Source organism: Chanos chanos, chromosome 3 (genome assembly GCF_902362185.1).
Source record: "Chanos chanos chromosome 3, fChaCha1.1, whole genome shotgun sequence".
NCBI classification, from domain to species: domain Eukaryota; kingdom Metazoa; phylum Chordata; class Actinopteri; order Gonorynchiformes; family Chanidae; genus Chanos; species Chanos chanos.
This window is the reverse complement of record NC_044497.1, coordinates 39,122,959-39,140,325: the sequence shown is the minus strand read 5'-3', so window position 1 is coordinate 39,140,325 and position 17,367 is coordinate 39,122,959. Positions and strand designations below refer to the sequence as shown.

The 17,367-nt window shown below is 36.4% G+C and overlaps 2 protein-coding genes across 2 annotated transcripts in view; one reads left to right on the top strand and one right to left on the bottom strand.

The window, feature by feature from the left end:
• npr2 (natriuretic peptide receptor 2) overlaps positions 1-11,761 on the top strand; it is a 32,961-nt gene extending 21,200 nt beyond the window's left edge. Inside the window, exons 11-22 of the mRNA XM_030768562.1 lie at positions 320-424; positions 704-775; positions 1,551-1,710; positions 1,981-2,136; positions 2,368-2,536; positions 5,023-5,169; positions 5,945-6,068; positions 7,785-7,853; positions 7,984-8,158; positions 8,921-9,019; positions 9,849-9,940; positions 11,148-11,761. Of these exons, the coding sequence (XP_030624422.1) occupies positions 320-424; positions 704-775; positions 1,551-1,710; positions 1,981-2,136; positions 2,368-2,536; positions 5,023-5,169; positions 5,945-6,068; positions 7,785-7,853; positions 7,984-8,158; positions 8,921-9,019; positions 9,849-9,940; positions 11,148-11,210 (1,431 nt within the window). The 3' untranslated portion in view covers positions 11,211-11,761. The remainder of the gene's footprint in view (positions 1-319; positions 425-703; positions 776-1,550; positions 1,711-1,980; positions 2,137-2,367; positions 2,537-5,022; positions 5,170-5,944; positions 6,069-7,784; positions 7,854-7,983; positions 8,159-8,920; positions 9,020-9,848; positions 9,941-11,147) is intronic.
• Positions 11,762-12,741: 980 nt separating this feature from the next.
• Positions 12,742-17,141, bottom strand: spag8 (sperm associated antigen 8). Its single transcript, XM_030769219.1, has 5 exons — positions 16,628-17,141; positions 16,066-16,111; positions 14,698-14,812; positions 14,311-14,373; positions 12,742-13,781 (listed from the first exon to the last, which is right to left on the bottom strand). The coding sequence occupies exons 1-5, from the start codon at positions 16,704-16,706 to the stop codon at positions 13,659-13,661; spliced, it is 426 nt and encodes a 141-aa protein (XP_030625079.1). The 5' UTR covers positions 16,707-17,141; the 3' UTR covers positions 12,742-13,658.
• Positions 17,142-17,367: the final 226 nt, after the last annotated feature.

Here is a 17,367-nt window from a genome sequence, read left to right as displayed (position 1 = left end):
TTCAAGATTTCTACTTAGCCTTAGTCTTAATCTTAGTCTTAATCTCTGAAGTAATAAACTGTGTTTAAGACAAAATTGATGCACTCATGATTTATGTCATGATTTCCTAACAGCTATCATTATCGCATGTTTCCATGTTTCCGACTTCCATACTCAAGCCAAGGCCACTTTTTTGACAAATCCATAACTATTAATCGTGGTTGATTGGGATAGTGATTCACCCTTCTATTACTTTTTCTGTGTGGATTTAACACCACGTTAGTACAGTTTGTTTCATACAGGTCATCACTAAAGATTCTTTTCCTCCTTTCTTTTTCAGATGAGAGATGTTCAGTTCAACCATTTAACAAGGTTCATCGGTGCTTGCATTGATCCTCCAAACTTATGCATTGTGACTGAGTATTGTCCTAGGGGCAGTCTTCAGGTAAAGATTCAGAGTTACCAAAATGTTACATTTGTATTTTATTTCTTGAGAAACAATGCTCCTGTTTTTGGTTTTTATTTTAGTCTTTTGGTTGCTTCAATATGAGAAGATACAATATGTCTACCAAAAAATGTACCCCCCCCCCCCCCCCCCCCCCCCAAAAGAAATTAATAAATACATTTTTAGAGAAGGATTTGGATCACTAAGCTTTGGAGTTGGCATGAGTTGATCAAGATAATCTAGAATGGGTATGCTTTGATTTTGGTTGTGTTTTCACAGGACATTCTGGAAAATGAAAGCATAAACCTAGATTGGATGTTTCGTTATTCTCTCATCAATGATATAGTTAAGGTATGTTAGAAAAATTCTTTAATTCATTTTTCTGTTTGTATGGTTAGGGTGTACAAACAGCACTCTTCAGCTTTCATTGTTGGACCTGTTCGATGTGGCATTATGTGAAAGATTCATCAAATCCTTGTTTAATCAGTTTACATTTTAATGGGAATACCCTTAACATGACAAAATTAATGGGGTTTGAAGAAAGCCTCCCATGCCTTTTTGAAAAAGCAGAATAAAATCTAACATTCTCTAACCCTTCTTCATCAAGTCAAAGTCTAACAAGCGGAAAAACAACATAGCCTTAAGTGAAAACTAGGACTGCCATAACATCACAGTGGAGCATTTTCCCTTAGGGAAGAAAGTGTCTGTATACATTCAGTGTTGCATTCTTAATAGTTCTTAAGATTTCTGTAGGTTAAAATGACCTTCATGTGTCAGTGGCGGGAACATTGTAGCCTTCGCAAGACACTCCAAATAGAGTATCAAAGCCTCTTTGTGAAAGGAATGTCTAAGTTTCATGATGTTTCCTTAAGGCCGTCAAAGGTGTCATCTCTCAAAGTACAGACTCATCCCCCATGAAATCCGCAAGTTGCATCTCCACAGGGCACTTCCATAATTCTATTACAAACTACCCTCATGAAAGCACTTAATGGCACATGAATAGCTAGATATTTCCTTTTGATTCAGTTTTTTTTTTCAAGAACATTTTCAATTTTTACATGTTTAGCTACATTTGCCCTATAAACTCTGACCACTGACATATAACTCTCCATGCTTCTACTCTTAGGGAATGAACTATCTGCACAACAGCTATATTGGTTCCCATGGAAATTTGAAGTCATCAAATTGTGTGGTGGATAGCCGGTTTGTATTGAAAATTACAGATTATGGTTTGGCCAGTTTCCGCACACCATGTGAAAATGAAGACTCTCATGCAATGTATGCAAGTAAGTTAATAGTGAGTTCACTGTATACCTGTTGCTGCCGTATCATCACCCTGAAATGTGTAATGTTAGGGCTTTGTTTTGCTATAAACCAGTTAACTGTATGTACAGCTGCCATGCTTTCCTATGACAAGGCTTATTGTGTAATGCACAATGAATGTGTTACTAACCTATTTGTAATGCTTTACAGTTTGCAACACATCACATTATAAAAATCTGCTTAAGTTGCAGTAAGGGATACTTCTCATTAAATTTATGGCATTTATGTTTCAGAAAAACTGTGGACGGCTCCAGAATTACTGATATATGACAGACCTCCACCGCAAGGAACACAGAAAGGTGATGTCTATAGTTTTGGCATCATTCTACAAGAAATCGCTCTGAGGAATGGCCCCTTCTACGTTGAAGGAATGGACCTTAGTCCCAAAGGTGAATGTGGCTTCAAATCATCATAATGCATTTGTTATATTGTGTAAACACGTATGTAAAGTGTTTCTCTCCTCTTAAACTGGTATATATTTTTTAGAAAGAGAAAAAAGAAAATCTCAGTATATGAACACAGCATATCTGTATCAGACAACAGAATCACAAATAAACTTATATGTATGGTAAGCAGACAGATGTCACTGACATAGAGCAATTTCTACGTATGATGTGCAGAGATAGTCCAGAAGGTGCGCAATGGCCAGAAACCGTACTTCAGACCCACCACAGATAGCAGCTGTCACTCTGAGGAGCTGACCATCCTGATGGAGAGGTGCTGGGCTCAAGACCCTGCCGAACGCCCTGACTTCAGCCACATCAAAATTTTCATCATGAAACTCAACAAGTGAGTGCTGTATCTGCAGGCTATCCCCAATAGAGTTTTTAATGAGAAGCTTTGAAAATAAAATGGCTATGATTCAGGTTACAGTTGTGATAAGCTATAATTGAAAGCACAATTACATTAACTTGTTTCAGCTTTTATCTTTATGTGCTTTTTATCAACGATCTACAAAGATGTTGATGGTGACACTCATTTTGAAGACTTCCACTGTGTCTGTTCATTCTGATGCAGACAGTTTGGTGAATGAACATCTTATTTTTCTTTTATTGCCAAAATCTGAGTAGCTGAAAATGAGCATTGATTTTTTTTCTCATTTGTTGTTCTAATGGAGCATAATGGTTCTCAGAGAGGCAATGTGAGTGTAAGGGACAGGATTCTTGGTAAAAAAAAAATGATTTCACTGAAGTAAGCTTTTTAATACTACATAACTGTGATTACAACCATCTCTTCAGGTTATGAAATATTGTTTTTGCTAAATTGCAATTTTTTAATGAATCTTTACATTTTATTGAAATCATTCTATTAAGAAGAAAGTGACAGATTTGCAGCTATACATTTTTTTTACAAGTGATTCTAAATTACACAATGCAAGCATAGATATGAATGAGATATGTTCATTATTAAGCTCATATATTTTATTATATGTCCTATATCTTAAAATGTTTGTTTCAGAATGTCTCCAAAAATAAATAAATTCTAATTTTGGATATTCAAAAGTTCCGCAATATGATTTTACTTTTATGATATTTCATTTCAAACATTTTAGCTGTTTCTTTTCAGTTCAGAAATATACTAACCCTATTTTTGTGTCTTCCCTCGTATTGTTCTGAGTACATTCTGTTAGTTTGCTTAACTTTGATAAATGCAGTTGGGAAAAACAATTTAACCTCTGTTTCCAAGGCATAATAGTAAATGAATTACTTATGCAATAGTTACAATACAGTGCTTACAGTAATACAATATTTAATAAGCAAATATTTATAATCCATTCGGAAGTTACAGGCTTGGCTGAGAATTTATAAATGCTTGATAAACTGAGCATATATTCTTTACATCTCTTATACAGGTTTTGGGCCCCATTTTATGAGTATGTATAGATAATTATTGTACGAATACCTGATTACTTTTTCTCTTTCAGTAAAGACTGACCATATATGCATAGAAGTGTCACACCATGCTGAAATGGGCTGTTATTTAAATACACAGAGTAGTTTGTGATTTAGAATAAAAGGAGTTCCCTTTTCTGTCACAGAGGTTTGATGGCACATAACCATAGAGACTCAGGTTCTTTAAATCGTATGGGATCTTATTGTCTGATTTTAAAAAAAGGTACCAAATCAGACAAACATTCGCTGGAGAACTTGAGACCTCCTTGATTGAATTGCTGTGCACATGGACTAAGAACAATATGAATGATACCTTGCTGTGCACTTAAGTCTGCTGTGACAGATGTTGACAAATGTAGACTGAAATGTACTGGGTGGCGTATGTAGAGGGCTATCTTATTGGCACTTCTCATTACATTAATGCACCTTGCTGTGGCATGATGTTTGGCCCTTCACTATTTTTTTATTTTTATTTTTGTACATTATTAAAATACAACTTTGTGTTGTTTTTACACCACTGTAGCACATTCATCCCTCCACTCCAGTATAAGACAACTAGAGCAAAACATCACAAGTGACTTTTGCTAAGGTGTGGTGTTTATATTGTTAGCAAGTGAGTTAGCAATTCAATTAATCTGGATAGATGTTATTCTTTACCAAATTAATGGATTTCTCTGTGTCCTCTAACACATTTTACTATTCATCAGTGCCAAAGTTTAATCTGAGTGCTGAGAACATTACCTAGATTAAAAGGATGCATTTGTCCTTCTAGTCCTCTAACATCACGTGTTTTCATTTTGTACCATTACTGTTGATGAAAACCTTTAAATGTGAAGAATGTGGTTTTCAAGACTGGTACTGTAACAGTGGTGATGGCTTAAGCCCTTCTTCGTACCAACAGTTTAGTATGTGTGCAGCACATGTAGGTGTCTGAGCTCTGACCCAGAATAGATCATGATGATTCAGCCTGTGGAACTGGGCAACAACAGTAGGTGATTCAGCTAACAAATCACCCTCACACTTTTCTCTAAATGGTGTGGTTGGGTCTCTTCACAACGTGTGAGAAAATCTCTCTGCTGGTGAGAAGTACTACACTGAGGCAAAATACTCCCTTACTGAAACCTTCTGAAACTTCAGAAATTGAGGTACCGTTTTTAGATGTTAACAGCTCCTTAATCACCTGTAATTAAGTTCTCCAATAATTTGATCAGATACTTGCTCTCAATTAAGGGATATAAGGTGATTCTTAAAAAAACTGACCCCCAATGATTATTGTTCTGGATCAGTGGCTCATGAATCATCATTCCATGTCAGTAGATTTGGATGAAGGTCATGGATTTTTTTACAACCTATTTCTCATATTTCTGTCTTTTTCTGCCATAGAGAGGGGAGCACCAGCATTCTCAATAACTTACTGTCAAGAATGGAACAATATGCCAATAACTTGGAGAACTTAGTGGAAGAACGGACACAAGCTTACCTGGAAGAGAAAAGAAAGGCTGAAAATCTACTTTACCAAATTTTACCACAGTAAGAACAATTTTTCCCATTTTACTTATCTATTCATTTTCAAAGGTCTTCAAGCCTATTCAGCATGTGATGTGGTTTTAATTAAATTGCTTCTTATCTTAAAATAAGTTTTCAAACCTTTTAGAAGCACAGAGAAGCTTGGAGAATGAAAAAGATAAGGCAGCTAAGTGTTGAATATTATGACAAGTATTACATTTTTCCAATTTGCTGATAACAGGATAGGTGAAAAAATACTTATTTCTCATTCACTTATCTTTCGTTTCTTTCCTAAAATGAGCATGGGCTTGAGAACAGAAGAAGATGTTAGTTCTCATGTAGGATTTGAGATGAATCTCAAAATAGAAAGAATTAGCAAGTACATTTCAGAATACAAATGACACTTCAACTTCTGTTGTCACATGCTGCCATGACACCACTACTGACATTCAAAAATTATCCCTTTCATTTTTAATAATTTAATCATGGAACTTATTGGAAATAATCCCTTTAACCTTGCATTTACATTTCCGAAAAGAACTTTATTAATGACAATAGCATTAATCCTCTGAGCTCTTTTTGAATAGGTCATGGAATACAATTCATGGAATTTTGATTGCAGGACTACTTTTGAGATTTAGTTTGGATTCCATCCACAGTACCATCCTTTTCTGGATCTTACTAAGACATTTTAGCAATTAGAGAATTTTCTCACACAGAAACACTTTATCAGATAGAGAATTACTGTGTGTCAAGCATTGTGAAACTCATTCTCACAGCTCACTTGGTCTCTCTGCAGTTCGGTGGCAGAGCAACTGAAACGAGGAGAAACTGTCCAAGCTGAGGCATTTGACAGCGTTACCATCTATTTCAGCGACATTGTAGGTTTCACATCATTGTCAGCTGAGAGTACACCATTGCAGGTATGGACCAAAAACAGACAACTTGATTGTTAAGTAGCATTTTTTCTATAGAATAAAAAATGATTGTTATTATAGCTATTATTACTATTATTAAAATAACATACACTATAGTTGGTGATGACTTAGATGTTGTTATAATAATAATATTTTCTAATAAGTATTTATATTAAAGCCAGAGCATTCCAAAACTAAAACTAAATCAAATCTATTGTTCCATCTGATATTAGAACAATTCGAACATAAGACACAAGATGGGTAACGTCATTTGTTAAGACTGAATTTAGCATACTCAGATTCCTTTCTCTGAATCACGTTTTTTCCACCGTGCTGCTCTTGATTTCCAAACAGCATCACTGCAAGCAGAACATCTGCCCTGGTTTTGCCTTTGACGCAGGATTGAGTCAGAGTCAAAAAAAAAAGTTACTTCTATCCACTTTCTTTAGATTTCTGCATTGCTTGTATCTTTGACTTCCTCGAATTCTGTGTTTAGTTTTGAAATTATGAACACTATTCAAGGCAAAAGACTTACACATGATGCCACCAAAAGGCTTTGCATTTTCACCTGACACTCAGTGTTGCACTGCTTTTAAATCTGTTTGGAATTTTAGATTTTGTCAGAATTTCCATCAGCATAGTATGGGGTGCTAGTTTTGTTTAAAAGTAGTAAGACCTTGGAGAATATTTAGATGATGTTTAATATATCTGACATGATAGTCATAATTATACTTGAGATTGTGTATTTATTTAAATCATTCTTTGATTAACTTGCTAACACGGATGGAACAATACATACCACAGACATGTTTAGCAAAAGTAACAAACGTGAAAAGTTTTGCTCCCTGAAGTTCATGAATCATGTGGTGTTTCTATTGGTTATGACTAGGTTGTGTGATGCTTCATGTCAAAAGGCTTTATGTTGTGTATATGGAAACAGGGAATGTGAAGTACATACAAATGTCTGCTGCAAGCACAGAATAAAAATGAACAGATTATCCACTGTCAGCATCAGATAAAATCCCTCCCATGTTATTTTTTCCAGAAGATGACTGATCGTTCACTTTTGGGTTATCCCACAATCAATCAAGAGCTCAAAGAACACAGTATGCTTTGTGTCTTTGAGAATGTTCCTGGATATTTGATGATGTGTTTGACTATGATTAAGTTTGGGGTGACACGGCTCTGAAGTTGCTGTCCTTGTTTAGTCTGCTATCTTGGCTTTATTCATGCAAATCTATTTCTCTGCAAGCCCTTGTTCTGGGCATACATCCAAGGGGTGGGGGGAGGCAGAAAATATTTTAATTTGAGGGAACCATTGGGAGTTCATGCTGAAACACAACACTTGAAAGTAAGCAGCCATTTCTCAGCAAAACTTCACGGAAAATGTTGGAGTTGCAGACACAATGGAATATTTTACATTCTCTTTGAAAAGAAGTTTTTGGCTCATACAGTTTTAGAGCTCTTTTAGACGTGTTATCACCTGAATAGGCAGAAAGAAAAACCTAAGTTGAATTTGAAGACATACTGTGTTTTAGGATTAGAGATTACTGAGCTACGTCCTTGGTTCAGAAAGCATATCTTAAAAGAATGTGTGGACAAAGGTGCAATGCTTGGTTTTTCAATCCTTTCAGTAATTCACAACATAATTTGTAATGTTAAAACTGAGGATGTCTTTCAAATTATTACCTGATATCATGTTTCTCTCCCCTTTCAAACCAGGTTGTGACATTGCTGAATGACCTGTACACATGCTTTGATGCAATCATCGATAACTTTGATGTGTATAAGGTGAGCGCAAAACTGAAAGGAATTTCCATTCTGAACTTGATTTACTTACGTTTTCGCTGTGAGAGCATCCAAAGCTGAATTCTCTGATTGACTTATTATTATGTTGTTTTTGGGTCTTCTGTGGTTTCAGGTGGAAACGATTGGAGATGCATACATGGTAGTGTCAGGACTTCCTGTTCGCAATGGAAAACTCCATGCCCGTGAGATTGCTGGTATGTCTTTAGCCTTATTGGAACAAGTGAGGACATTTAAAATCCGACACAGACCCAACGACCAGCTCCGGCTGAGGATTGGCATCCACACAGGTATTACTCTTTAAGAAATACTGTTAGCAAGTTGAATGAATTGTTAAGTTGGTTGAGTTTTCTGAGGCCTTTGAATTTGTTGAGGATTTTTGGTAAACATTAATTGAAATTTTCTTCTTAAATGGAGTGACGGCAGAGCTTACTTTTGTCCATATTTCCCAACTCTAATTTCTGCCATATGATACAAATCATTGCAAAATCCATAATCTATAGAATACCCTGCATAATGTCTGACATGAAAAGAGTGGGATCACACAACAAACAATGATGCAAATCTCCAAGTATCATTATATGCTTGTGATATGTTCTGCACTTGACTCATAATATGCTATACATAAAAGGTGCAGTTTGCATTTAAGGTATTTAACTTTGTGATACTTTTGAATGATTATAAAAGTTTACATTATTTTTGATGACTGAATACAACTTCAGTAGATGCACATAATATCCTCTCTTTAAAGCCAACATCAGAGGCAGTAATGTTTGCTGTCTTGTAAGAGTCAAGGTGTAATCTTATCCCTACCCTCTTAACTGCATATCTGCATGCTCTTAAGAGCATGTGTCACAGGAGAGTTCACAAGAGATGAAAAATATTTTGTCTTAGTTCAGTGCATAGGATACAATCAATTTTCACAGAGAGTTTTAATTTTCTTCATAGAGCCATGATAATCGTGACTATAATCTTGCTATAGTTATGACTTTTTACACAGATATTGAATCCAATCTGAGATTAAGTAAGTGCTTTTGCTGTGTTTTGTGCAGGGCCTGTCTGTGCTGGTGTTGTGGGTTTGAAAATGCCCAGATATTGTTTATTTGGAGATACTGTCAACACAGCATCTCGGATGGAGTCGAATGGGGAAGGTGAGTGTCTGTGACACACTATTTTTTTATTATTTCATTTGCTGTCACCATAGTGTGTGTGTGTGTGTGTGTGTGTGTGTGTGTGTGTGTGTTTTGAAGCTCATTCAGCCAGAAGCAATGGAATATACCTCACATAACTGATCTGAGGAATAATGTGTCTGGCTGAGTACAAAAGTAATAAGACTACATAATGATATAATTCACAACAGGTAACACTTTTTTTGCTGTATATAACTGAAATGATGCAGTAATTGTAATGACTGATTGTAGACTGAAATATCCCTGCCTTTTGATTGCAGCACTTCCAGTATCTGTGATAGAGACTCTGGTGTTTCTGATGTGTGTGATTGACTAAATCATGCATGAGCACACAGCTGCAACTCCTTATATATCAGCTTGATCCAAACTCAAAACACAGGCAGAAAGCATGAGTTACATATGTCTTTCATCACGTCATGACAAACTGTCTGACTTCCTGCACTGTGCTTCCATGTACTTAATGCAGGTTAATAATTAATGACAGTGACACTCACCCTGCACCCTTTTATGATTAATGGTTGACCATAAGATGCTTTCATCATATACTTCCGTATATGGTAAAGGGTGTCAGAGTTTACTGTTCCATACTGATCCTATTTTCATAGGGTGTCCTCATCACTGTGACCCCACTATATACACTACACCTGTTAATCTCTACATGAACCAAGGGTGTGGTGGTTGCCATGCAGTAGCATTGTTGAGAATCAATGTTTTATTAATGCTTGTCACACACACACACAGACATGCACTTACTGGAATTGGCTTTGGTCTTATTGATGTGTTTCCACAGCCTTGAAAATACATGTCTCCTCAGCCACCAAAGAGGTTCTGGATGAGTTTGGCTATTTCGACCTTCAGTTAAGAGGAGACGTGGAAGTGAAGGTATAAAGGAAAGTTCTGGATAACTCTGTTCTCTCTGTGCTTGGGAAATATCTATACAATTAACTGGACAGCTGTCTTACCCTATATGCCTATCACCATAGAACAAACCAATGACTCAATACATGTCAGCCTGGTAACTAAGCAAGGTTTCAATAAATATCAGTGTTATCTTGTTCAAAACTACTAAACTAAATAATTTATGTGAATCGGGCCATGCTTGGAAAGTTTAACATACAAAAATGTTAAAATATAGTGTTATACTAATGTTTCAGGGGGCACTCTGTTAAGTCATAACATAAAAATGTATGGTATTATTGTCATAAATAAATAGAAACAACATAGTGGCTATTATATTAATGGTGGACATTATTGTTAATGAATTCTGGATAAAGTTGTTGAGAAATATTGAACCTAGCGCAACTAAGTTGGTGTGATGGATCTGGGTGACATCTGGGTCCTTCTCACATCTCTCTCAAAAAATCAATCTTGCATGGCCAAAACAGTCTCTCATTAAATTCCCCACCAGCAGTAGGCCTGCTTCAACGACAGTTTACTTCATTTACAGCCCTTTTTGTAATATATACTTCTGAATGAGTTTTTTTGTTGGATCTGTTAATACAGTTATGTTTCCACTACAAATTACAAACATTACATCTTGATAATTAAAAGAGCTGAAACATATGCTATTGGTCATATTTTTGTTTCTTGTTTGTTCCAATCACTTTAATTAGTTAACAGAGTGTCTGTTTTGTTTACAGCATTGCCATTTTTCTTTCTTTTCCCATAAGCTCATATTTACACTTTATCGGGCTCTTTATTGAAAATATAATGGATTACATAATCTGTTCAGTATCCTCTCTCTGTGTAAAAAAAAACAACAAAGCAAAACATATATTTAAAAACAACAAAGGCTGCCAATTTATTACAATTAAGAATTGTTGTCATGTTGCCGTCCCATATCCAAAACTGTCTGTTGCGTAACCCTGCTTTCAGCGTAAGTACGGCAATTCCTTAAAAAAACGGGAAACAGCTGGCAAAATCACCTCACGTCAGTTAGTCTTGTGATGATTCATTTGTTTTAAGAGGTTCACTTAATGTCATTGTCCTTCTATAAGCATGAGAGGCCTTCAAGTGCTCATTGCTGATTACTTTCTCCGCTGAGAGTGCTCATTGATGTGTTTTATTGATCTCTGTGATTTCTTTCCAGGGCAAAGGCAAAATGAGAACATATTGGCTTTTGGGAGAAAAGACAGATGTCTATGTTATCTGAGAGCACTGCTGAGGAGCAAAGCGACCACGGCGAGAGCCACTGCTTTATTGTTCTAGGATCTGAAGGGTGTTTCCCCCCCTTTGGAAACAGAACGACATGCATTATTCTTCAATACCTTTCAAGGGAGGTCAATTCAGGTATATTCTATACCTGCTTTAAACTGCAAACGTTATTAAGGACATTTTTATGAAGAAGTTTTTTGTCTTGTGAGTGAGTACTTTTTTCCCAAGAGAAATTCTTATTTTTTTGTGCTTTCTATAATCAGATTTGTATCATGTGTTTGGACACCAGTGGTGTATATGCAGAATTTCCATATAGTCTGAAGAAGAGAGGGCACCATGCTTAGAATGTGTTCAGTGCAGAGCTCACAAAGTGGTACTATATGAGCAAATATTTGTATATATGTATATCCAAGAAATTGTAAGATATTTTGTTCAATAAACTGTATAAAATGCAAAATGTCGTACCACCAAATTCCCGGGTATATTATTTTAATGGGAGGAATAGGTATATACAGTCAAAATGTAACTGTCAGATGTATTGCAGTTCACTGACCTTTTTATGTGTACTTTTTAAAATAGATATTTACTGCTCTATTTATGTACTTGATTGTTTTAGATTATAATTCTGAACAGTTTCAAATATGACCAGCTGCAGGAGTTAAAAATATACTCCCTTTCTTATGATCACGTGAAAATGTGTGTGTGTACACAGTAACTCTACTGTAAACAGCTCTGGGCACATGGCCTTCAGTAGATCATGAGACTTTTTTGTTTGCGATGTACATAATAATCAGGCAATGCACATATGGGTTATCGTATTTAGTAGGTGCGAGTTTGGCAGCATGAAGTGATGATGACATTATTGTGTGATAAACAGACATCTGTGTCTTTGGTGTGACGTGTGTGTGTGTGTGTGCCTGTGTGTGTGTGCACGTGCATGAAGGCAATCAGCTTCCCTCCTACACAACTGTTAATCGGTTCACATAGTCACGAATAATGCTGCTGGTAGAAGGTTACAGAGCCTGATGACGGTGCTGTAATACATCTGACAAAACACAGGAGAAAGAGAAACAGCTTAATGATGAACCACTAGGCAAGTATGTCACAGATTTGTCACCATGATACTGATGCTCATTAGTTTCATCGTCATCTTTTCAAATGGAGTAGTGCCCCTGGGCTATGTTGGTCTTGAAATGAATTGAGCAGTTATCAGATAAAGTGTAAGAGAAACTTAAGTGACACTTCCATGACATTTCATCATTTTTGAGTTAATTAGAGTTTGCTTTGAGAATAATGGAAGTCGTACTGAAGCTCAAAGATTGTAATCCTTCCTTCTCGCAGTATGGGAGAGACGACAGCTAGCAGAGGCTCTAGTATGGCATGACTTCACATACAAGAGTGGAATGAAATAGAAAATGAGTATGCGATGATTTTCCATGCACCATTATAAATATGTATCATGTCCATGTTCAGAGGTAAATATAATTTCAAATAACAATCGATGACTGACAGAAAATGCACCCAAAAAGTAATTAACATAAATTTAATTTGCTTTGAAATCAGGGTTGCGCTGTTTGTTCCTGACACAAATGATATGCTACCATACTCCTTCGAGATAGCAAATTGTCAAAGACAGAAAAAAGAAAAGAAAAAAATGCATTAATGTAGGCTAAAATTACTTGTTGCCATAGCTACCTGCTGCACTAATCCCAGCTGAAAGCCAGAGAAAGGAGCACAGCATAGAACAGTCTTCTGACTGACACAACAGACATGTGAAAGTATGCCAATACGCTGTGAAGGAAGCCTGAGAATCAGTAGATATGTCATCAGCACAGAGGAGGCTTTCCTCATCTAATGAAAAGACAGCTGCAGATGTGTCAGAATCCAAATGAGTTTCTTGCTGTGTCCTTTATCCAACAAGTCCAAGCACAGTCTTTGCTACTATAATTGGGAGATCAGTTTTTCTGTTGGTATTTGTACTGTGATCACAAGTTAAGCGTTGCTGCCACTAGAGACACATACTTAGACTAAGAAGATAAGATGAAAAGAAATCGGAGGAAACTCTCAGATAGATTGTAGAAGAGAGATTGAGATAAAATTACAAAAAAAGGTCCCTTAATGAAGCATTCTACCAGGTAAAAACAATATCATAGGGAAAGAATTAGTGAACAACAGCACTAATTATATAATACAACCACTGTGACAGAAGCCTGAAGTTTTCAGAGCATGGAAATGTAACATTGGAAGCAATGGACATAAATGAATCATAACAGATGTTTATGATAGTAAATCCAAACACAAACATGCAGGCATCACATTAATCTCCAGGGAAGGATTACTCTATGAAATGGTTTTTCACCAAACAAATACACAGACAAGCTTTACAAACGCGTTGAGGTTAGCATAATTTCAGCAAATGTATTTTTGTCAGAGCAGGGTGAACACGTCACAAATGATCATCATGGTCAGGGACGTATGGTGTGTCTTCACCCATTTGTAAACCAATGGGTGTGCTGAAAGTGGCATTTCTTTTGAATGGAGAGTCCAAGGTCTGGACTGCCGTCACTCCCTTAAAAAAAGAAAAAGATAAGTGTTAAGCCATAAAATTATTCGGAAGTCATGTGCTCAAAATGACAAATATCAAAAATACCTAACATTTGAGCAGGAAATATTTAGCTCATTACTGTGGCTAGATGATCTATTTAAGCACCACTGTCTCTTTCATTTGTTACGTTGTTTTAGCACAGCAAAGAACTCAAATTCGAACACGAATGAACATGAATCTGGATTAAATTGCTTGGGCTGATCACTGAGACCACATCAGAAGGAATAGTTTAAAGGTGCCATTACAAACATAACAACTTCATTATTTCAACTAAGCCTGCACTCTGAGCTGGCGTGCTTTGTTGGAATGGCTAATTGGTTTGGAGTCTGCGCGTAAGAAAGATTCATAAATGGGTGTTCTGAGCCCCACACCTTGTACATTTATGCAGTATGGTAACAATTTGTCATTGATATGATTGACTGCTGATAGGGAAGTCTGTTATATGTAGCTGGACAGAACTGAACTTTGGTGCTTTTTTAAGCCTCAGACACACCTGAACCCTCTGCCAGTTGTCACTCCAAAATGTGATGGCCTGTTCCGTTGCATAGGTGCGCTCCTTCAAAATAAAATGGAAATTTTGTTATATTGTTATATGTTCATTATTCATGAACATCAATTTTACATAAAACAAATGAGTCCACTCATATCAATCGTTTGTGTAAATCTTCATCACTTTTCTAAACTGTATAGAAATGACAGGCCTGAAATATCTTTCTTTATACTGACATGGCAACTCTACAGAAATTACATAATCTTTGGTTGAATCATTAATCAAATTTCACAAAAAGAAAGAGATCCTCAAAATATTTACATTAGTTCACTGTGTAAACGACCACAATCGCTATCACAATATTATTACATTACTGATTACATTACTGACCGTGGATGACGGAGGGGTAACAGATTGAAATCCCTCTACTGTGTAGTCTGCTTTCATAGTAGAGCAAAATTCAGTGGTTGGGGGCTCTGGGTTAAACTCAGCAGTCACCTGTTCACTGTAATAAAAAACACCACATCAGAGTGAAGAAGAACAATGATCCCTGTCTGTTTTACAACAGCATGCGTGTCTTCTCTGTCCATTTTAAACAAACCTGAAATGTATGTTCACTTCATGATTTGGATCTGTCAGAGTAATCCTGATACAGTGCAAGCGTAGTTTGGCTAACAAATGCTTGGAAAAACTGCGTCACATCTGTGTGAACGTTGATTAGGCTGCAGTGACTAAAAACATGCCTGAGAATGAACTTCCGCAGCAAGCACAGGGATCTTTCTCCCAATCTCTTTCTAATCTCTCTCTACAGATGGAGCTTACAGTGGTGTGCATTGCTTACCATGTGTTGGTACTCTGGGCTAATATTTACTCACTGACTAGGAATTAGGCCTGCCATGCAGAAATCATCTACACCACAATTCAGCCCTGAAACAACTCATAATTGCATGATAATAACCAGAACATGTTTATAGATCTCATGATTATCTGGAAACAATACTGCAAACAACATTTTGAGGTGTATTAATACAATATTGCCAAGAGTTGCACAACATGCCTATGCCAGTGGGAACAGTTTTGTTTTGTTTTGTTTTTTTTTTTTTATATCCAGGACGTTAGGGAAATGGCCGCAGTAGTGATTGAATATGAATATGCTTCTTGAAAGTTTCCCACTTTGTCCATCAAATCATTTTAAGCCACATATATTTCTGGAGCTATACAACAGACAGTGAATGACACCCTTTCCCCCCCTCAAGTTCAACAGAAAGTTCAAATTTAGAAAGTCGTTTTACAACTTATCTCTAGCTACGGAAACATTCTCTTACTGGAAATTTGTAACGTCAGCTCAAGAACAGGGTAATTGCATCCATTGCAACACAGGCAGTTGTAGAGGGCCAAAATCAGGAAATGCTGTCTCACTCTCAAATGTGAATTCTCTCTGCACCGTTTTCTTTACTCAAACATTTTAATAAACTGTTTGGAATCAGGAGCTTATTGTTAAAGACACCCTCTATGATCCATTTTCATAATAGTTAATCACATGATAGGGACTTATTGAGAATTTTTAACTGAACTGTGAAACTAGTTAGGACATAAAAAGTCTTCTGTCACCATCTTCCCAACATTTCCTTTCCTCTCACAATGGTCAGGACACAGCTCTTTCTTTTTTTTTTAACTCTACCTCCAGTTTAACAGACAGATGAGATGATCTGTCTTTAAAATGACTTAAACTTGAGAATGACTGTTTACTTGGCCTACCTTATTTTTTGCAATAAATACTTCTCCAAAAGCTCACTCCTCAATCCTAGAATGAAAGGAATTGCAAAAAAAAAAATTAGCCACAGCTGAATTAGGAATATTACATATTACAGACGAAGTCCCATTTTAACATCTAAACATCTACACAGCATCTTAGACAAAAGACAGAGAATTGCTCAGGCGCACAGGTGAAAACCCTAGAAGATAGATATCAAAGACTCCTCTGCATGGCTAATAAGCAATGTTATGCTGTCTAAAAAGTCCAGTAGATGTTCAATAAATGTGGCCTATACTGCCAAATATGTTCTCATTGAAACACAGATCATTTATGATATTTTGTGCCATTACAAGTTAATGCACCATCATTGCTAAACATGTTTGCACATGGTCTAATAACTTGCTCACTAGGACAGATGACTTTTTTGAATACATGAGAGCATCTCACTAACAAACGTTTACAGGATATGAAGTGGGCCTATTTCTAACCATGAATGTTGTATATCAGCTATTATACCAGTAATATCTGATTTTATTCTGTAGTGTGAACGCGTTTCTGACATACCTTTTTGCCTCACTCCTGTTCGCTGAGGCTGGGTAAATGCAGCTCTGACGGTACTGATTCCTTGGACTTGGGCGGACATGTCCAGCGTCAGTATGCCTTTATGTCCGCTCCTCTGGATTTGAGCTCTTGGCTCCACATTGTCCAGCAGTGCAGTAGACCTCTTAATTGCGGTTTAGAGATGTGATAAAATAGAAGCAGTACCACCAGATACAACAGTCTTTAGAATCACTTGAATGTTTGAAACAAGCTATTGTGTGAAGAACCAAACAGTCGCTGTTGTAAAGCCACCCAAAGATATCTGCCCAAAAGATAACTCACTTGTTAGCACCGAAATTGGTTGTTGCACTCACCTCTTCCACCCAGTTATCCAGTAAACATTTTCCAAATGTTTTATTTCCTACGACAGCCTCTGACTCGTTCATTTTAACTTTCGTTTAATAAAGGTATTTATGAAACAACGTGTTACATTAATCTGCCATTTCTATGTCTGACAAATAACACGGTTTTTAAAGGAGCGCCAACACAGCCATGTTGTTGTCTGTAATTGTGAAAGTTACCATGGCGAACCTAAACAAACAACCCGATGACGTATTTATCATACGTTTAACTATCCTTTAGTCCATTTGTACTATATATTCATATCATAATATGTGCTGTAACCAGGACGCTTTTTTATACTATACTATATTATATTATATTATATTATATTATATTATATTATATTATATTATACATAAGTG